General features: G+C 40.3%; 1 protein-coding gene across 3 annotated transcripts in view; it reads right to left on the bottom strand.

Moving 5' to 3' along the window:
• Window positions 1-6,645, bottom strand: part of NEK1 (NIMA-related kinase 1) — a 133,272-nt gene that overhangs the window by 30,989 nt on the left and 95,638 nt on the right. For all 3 annotated transcript variants that reach the window (XM_010852783.1, XM_010852784.1, XM_010852785.1), the window contains one exon: window positions 3,293-3,469. In XM_010852783.1, coding sequence (XP_010851085.1) covers window positions 3,293-3,469 — 177 coding nt within the window. The remainder of the gene's footprint in view (window positions 1-3,292; window positions 3,470-6,645) is intronic.

The raw sequence follows: 6,645 nt of genomic DNA, 5'->3' as shown, positions 1-6,645 counted from the left end.
ACAGTCACTATTATTAAACCTTCCCCTAACAGGTTTTTTTTTTTTTTTTTTTTTTTAAGAAAAGACATAAGATACCCATTAACTAAGATTCTAATGAACAAGAATATTTCACAAGACTACAAGGTCACACATGTGGCAGCTGTCCAGCCTTCCTCTCATCCAGAGGGGGCTCTGTTGTCCCAAGTCCCTCAGTCTGGATCAGCAGTGTGATTGCCTGGACCTGTGGGGTACAACTGGAGTCCTGTAGGCCTGGCCACATCCAGCCTTTTAAGAGAATCAGCAGTTTCCACTTTGGAATCTGGAAGTTTAAACCACCAAGAAAGCAGTTTAAGGACCCTGGAGAGACAACATGGCAAGGCCCTGAGACTTAAAGCACAGGAGTGGGACCCAGCAGCGCAGGCCCAGCTGAGCTGAGATGCCAGGTGTGGAGTGACAGCATCTCCCACCCAAGTAAGCGCAGCTGATGGCTCAAAACCACTGAGCGATACCAGTTGATGCCATGAGGAGGAGAAGGAATGTCCCAGTTCCTAATCCACAGCTCAGTTCAGTTCAGTCGCTCAGTCGTGTCCAACTCTTTGCGACCCCATGAATCGAAGCACGCCAGGCCTCCCTGTCCATCACCATCTCCCGGAGTTCACTCAAACTCACGTCCATCGAGTCAGTGACGCCATCCAGCCATCTCATCCTCCGTCGTCCCCTTCTCCCAATCCCTCCCAGCATCAGTCTTTTCCAGTGAGTCAACTCTTCTCATGAGGTGGCCAAGTACTGGAGTTTCAGCTTTAGCATCATTCCTTCTGAAGAAATCCCAGGGCTGATTGCCTTCAGAATGGACTAGTTGGATCTCCTTGCAGTCCAAGGGACTCTCAGGAGTCTTCTCCAACACCACAGTTCAGAAGTATCAATTCTTTGGCGCTCAGCTTTCTTCACAGTCCAACTCTCACATCCATACATGACCACAGGAAAAACCATAGCCTTGACTGGACAAACCTTTGTTGGCAAAGTAATGTCTCTGCTTTTGAATATGCTATCTAGGTTGGTCATAACTTTCCTTCCAAGGAGTAAGCGTCTTTTAATTTCATGGCTGCAGTCACCATCTGCAGTGATTTTGGATCCACAGAGTGTGAGATAAATCAAGACAGTTAAGTCACTAAGTCTGGGAAGCAAACTGCTTTGCAGTGAGAGATAACTGAAACAGAATTTCCTATCTGTAGATAGGGTGTTGACACAACGAAGGTTAGATATGTGCACTAGTTTGGGGACAGGCCAGCATCTGACACTGAAAGGTTTCAAGGAGGCTGTGGTGAGAGCCTGGCCCATGAAAGGCGGTTCCTGGAGGCTGGAGGAAAGGGCATTCTTGTGACCTGGTGGCAGAAAGTGGCCCTGTGACATGAAAAAAGATGAAAGAAAATGCACCTAAGAGATTCAGTGACCGAGCTAAGGAGCTATCTGAGTAGACCATTTACAGTGCCAGTGAGATTCCTAAGGCAGCCACTTATAAACTACAAGGAGAAAAAGGTGAGTTGAAAAAAGATCAGTGTAGCTCATGAAGAGAACTCAGAAGAGGCAGTTTCTCAAGGGAAAAGATGCCTCCAAATAGACACTAACCTCAGGCAAAGTATGCCTGAGGTCTCAGGGCATGGTCTCAGGGCAAAGACAGAGGTCAAAAACAGAAGGCCGTAAGACCTTCTGCTGGGGCACAGAGGATTTAAAGGTCTGTCTTTCTGACTCTTGCTGTTGGACAAGAAGATTGCTGAGCATCTCAATTGCCTTCCTCACAGAAACTGCAGGTAGAGGGCACAGTCTCAAAAAAAACAAACCCAAACCAAATACCCCAGTGGTTTTTCACTAAATGTCAGTAACATTCATACAAAATTTACAAAATCATTAATACTTGCAGAAGCACTCCCCAGCGTGATTGAAAGGAAAGATATAGCCCAAAAGAAGAGCCTTTGAGGGTACCAATGTTTGGTGGGAGGGAAGCAAGCCAGCCAAGCTACTCCTGGTGGGATCCCATTTCTATGTACCCACAATCTTGTCCCTTCCCTATTTTTGACAAGGAGTCTCACATCCTCTTCATCACTGTTAGATTTATGAGTGAAAAAGCAAGTGAAAAGAACTCTCTAGGTCTTCAGATTGAAAGTAAATGTATTCAAAGAACTGCACCCAAAGAACCTCATTTAAACACAGACTTGACCTTGAGGACAACATCTGAGCCAATGTCATAATAAGATGTGGCTATGAAGAGTCAGTGTATTCTGCATGTGAGGGGATGTAAATAAGTTTGGTAAAAGGGCAGACATTAACATTAAAGATGGCTACAAAAACAAAGACTCTTGACAGTCCATTGGACTGAAAGGAGATCAAACCAGTCAACCCTAAAGGAAATCAACCCTGAATAATCTATTGGAAGGACTGATGCTGAAGCTCCAATACTTTCGCCAGCTGGTATGAAGAGCCGACTCACTGGAAAAGACTGTGATGCTGGGAAAGACTGAAGGCAGGAGAAGGGGACAACAGAAGATGAGATAGTATCACTGACTCAACTGACAGAAGTTTGAGCAAGCTCTGGGAGATGGTGAAGGACAGTGAAGCCTGGCATGCTGCAGTCCGTGGAGTCGCAAAGAGTTGGATATGACTAAATGACTCAACAACAACAAAACATTTAACCCTTTTACCCTTGAGAGGTGTCTGTTTCCCCTCCCTCTTAATCCAGGCTTGTTTGTAACCTCTTTGACCAATGAAGTACAGCAGAAGCAACCCTGTGCCAGTTTGGAGACTAGCTTCTACGAGTATAAGCAGCTTCTGCCTGTGTACCTGTGAGCCATGGAAGACGTCAGACCACCCTGTTGGACAGAGTACAGAGAAAGGCCTGGAGGCTGTATGAAGAGGAAGGGGCAGGCCTCACCATCTTTCAGCTGTACCAGTCAGGACACCAGTTAAGCCCTCTTGGACCCACGAGACCAGGTCATCACAGAGATGACAGCACATGCACTAGAAAAGTACGGCGGTGAGCCAGGGCTTGACTCAATTCCCAACACACAAAATGAGGAGACAGAGTAAAATTGGCTATTGTTCTAAAACTGGGAGACAGAGTAAAATGGATGTTGTTCTAACACTACGTTTTGGGGTGATTTGCAATGTGGTGATAAAAAAAGACCTGGTACTGGAAAAATAGTGAACCTAATTTGAGATGAATCACCCAAACATAAACAAATATTTTGAAGGTTTGTTTATAAGGAAGACAATGAAGTATTATTAAACCAAATAAATCTTTTGCCCCATGAAAACATACCCTCCAAATCTCCTTCTGCTTTCAATGCTGTCTGTGGAGATGCTTCACTAATGTTTGGACTGTTTGTCTCAACAGAAGAATCAAGAGTAGCTGGTGGGTTCATTTCAAGTGGAATACATTTTACTTTTTCTTCTTCAGTAATTAAGGATTTGAAATTCTCGCTTTCAGGAGAAATCTCTGAAACAACAAAAATGAAAAATCATGCTATGTTCTCACACTGATTTGACTTTTATCTGCAATAGCATTTAGAACAAAGTTCACTCTCACAGCAGGTAACTACTAGTTAAGTTCTGTTATGTACTAGAAATTAATAAATGATTAAGGCACATGATAGTCAAATTAAATTTAAATTCGAAGGCATTTTTGTTATAAAGATACTGTTTTTCAGGTTTTTCAGATCAGTTAGAAAAATGTTTGACTTTACTTAAAAATCACAGCTCTCATTCAGTTTTTGAACTTAAGACGTTTCAGCATCAAAGCTATGTATGACACAACAGTGTACGAACCTTTGTGAAGGACTGACACTTAGTTTAATGACTAATTTACTGTGTCTGGGTGTTTATGGTGTTCTCCACTTGAGAAACCAGTGATACTCTTTCCTGAGTACCTAGTTCTCTGTACATTCTCCTCTAAGCTCTGTACCTCATCTGTAATTACTGATGACAAGCAGAGCTATGAAGATGTATCAAACTGTACAACTGAATAGGATATTCTTCTAAAATTATGGTGTCATACACAGATGATATGACTGACCATCAAAACTCTTCTATTCACTGGGACTGGGTCTACATTATGCCTGTGGATAGACATTTTAATGATTATGAACTATACAAATTTCTTAAAATAAAATTTATTTCTTAAAATCTGCAAATATACAGAATGAAGTCATATCATTCATATGTATGTAGTTTTGTAATAATACTGTCAAATTAATAAAAATATTTCACCTTTGTTGTATGAATGTAATTTTATTTTTCAAAACCACTCATATATGGTTTTGTTGAGTGATTACATATGTATGCATAGGAATGCTTTGTTCAAATGTATTTCAGATTTTCAATGATCATAAACAAACCTTAACTTTTTGTATAAAAACCCTTTATATAATATAAAATGTATAATATTATATATAATACTCAGAATACAATTATTTTGGTAAGTTAGTTTGCATTTTTAATGTCTCAGTTGCAGCATTTAGTTATTTGAAACATACTGAAGCTTGACAATAGTTACAAAATAATACAGTTACTTGATAATAAAGCCACAAATACCAAGTGGTGAAAAAATTTAAAAATAAAAATAAATTTCTAAGGTGGTTAACATGGTTTATTTGCCTCTTCCTTTGGGTGAAACTTTTACATCTATACAGAAATGTCAGAATTACATACACACATACATATGTGTATATATATATCAAGGTGCTATCTTTAAAATTATGAACTCAAGTTTTTGTGTGTTTTTGTGGCAAATGCTCAGAAACTTTCCATCCTTTTCACTGCTGTCTGGAGAGCATGGATTTGCCCGAACAGCTCACTGCAATGACTGGAAGACACCCAAGTCAGCCACATCCACTCCTTGGAGATGCTGCTCTCCAGTTCACTGCTGGGAGCTCCCACCCGGGTTCTGTCTTAGCTAACCTGCTAGATTTATGTCTACACCTTGAACAAGCCTCCTGGATCTGGGCTGGTCAATTCATCCCCATGATGCTTTCTTCCCCTCACCTCAGTCACTCCATGTTCACATCTTAGAGATCCTGTCACTAAACACAGCTCCTCAGAATGTTCAAAGTTAACTGTCCCACCTCCTAACCCCTAACATCCTGTATTCCCACTCATCACCCTCTGCTACCCCACCCAAACCCGACCAGGACTCACAACCCACTGAACCTACCACAGATACTCTCCTTACCTTCCCCATTAAAATTTAAGCAAGAGTCCATCATTAAAAACATTCTCCTCCAAAGGTCCTCAACCCACTGTATTTCCAGCAAACAATTCCATCTTCTGTCTGCCATGTTTGAGCACACATGACTGAAGTAGGTGGGGAAAAGCAGAGAGCCTTGCTCACTGTCTCTGCTTAGTTCATCATCACTAAAGTCAGGCGGGCCCTCTTTGCTGCCCACAGTCCATCTGTAACCCTGGACCAGCAGGAGCTGCCTGGTTCAGTTAACCCCCTTAGGGAACAAAGTTGTGAACAGGTATCTGTGAGCTGTTTTACCTTACTTCTTCCTAGTCAACAAGAACAAAACTACAGTGTTGCTCATGCTTTGGAACATTTTCCCTTCACCAAGCCTCATCAACAGTCTGACAGTGGCAGAGGTCACACCTGTGATCTGTTCAGTCTGACTCTTCTGCTATAAAAAAGTATCTATTAAAACCAGGAACAAGCACCATGAGGACTGAAGACTGGTCTACAGGCTTTCAAATGCAATGAGAAGAAAAAGAAATCATCAAATAAATACTGGACAAAAAAACTATTTCCAACTATTGATGATATAATCTACACATGTAACCAACCAAAGGAAAACCAACGTAATGGAAAAATAAGCAACACACTTGACTAGGCACTTCAAAAAAAGATTGTATACATCTTACTAAGAAATTTTTGGATAACACACGAAAGCATGAGCAACAGAAGGAAAAAAAAAAGAAAAACAAAAAGCGAGACTATATCAGAGTAAAAAGCTTCTGCACAGCAAAGGAAAAACCAATAAAATAAAAAGGGAATCTACAGAATAATAAAAACTATTTGTATACTATATATGTGATAAGAGTTTAACATAAAATATTTAAGGAACTCATACAACTCAACAGCAAAAAAAATCTGGCATATTAAATTTTTTACCATTATTAATTAATGATAGCAATTTTTAAGTGGGCAAAGAATAATTAACAAGGACCTACTGTATAGCACAGGGAGCTCTATCAATATTCTGTAAAGATCTATATGGGAAAGGAATCTAGAAAAGAGTGGTTTTCTGTATATATATATAACTGAAGCACTTTGCTGTACACCTGAAACTTCCACAACACTGTAAATCTATACTTCAATAAAAATTAAATTTGTTTTAAAAAGTAAAGGAACTGAATAGACATTTCTCCAAAGACATACAAATGGCCAACAGATATATAAAGAGAAGCTCAATATCACTAATAATCAGGGAAATGCACATCAAAATCACAATGAGAGATCATTTCATTCTTGTTACCATAGCTATTATAAAAAAAAAGGAGAAAAGGAGAGACGACAAATACTGGTGGGGATGTGAAGAAATGGGAATCCTTGTGCACTGTTAGCAGGAATGTGAACTGGTGTAGCCCCTCTGGAGAACAGTACTGAGGTTCTTCAAACAT

This window comes from Bison bison, unplaced genomic scaffold (genome assembly GCF_000754665.1).
Source record: "Bison bison bison isolate TAMUID 2011002044 unplaced genomic scaffold, Bison_UMD1.0 scf7180017864316, whole genome shotgun sequence".
Lineage (NCBI taxonomy): Eukaryota > Metazoa > Chordata > Mammalia > Artiodactyla > Bovidae > Bison > Bison bison.
Note: the sequence above shows the minus strand (reverse complement) of the source record. Positions and strands in the feature narration are given on the sequence as shown.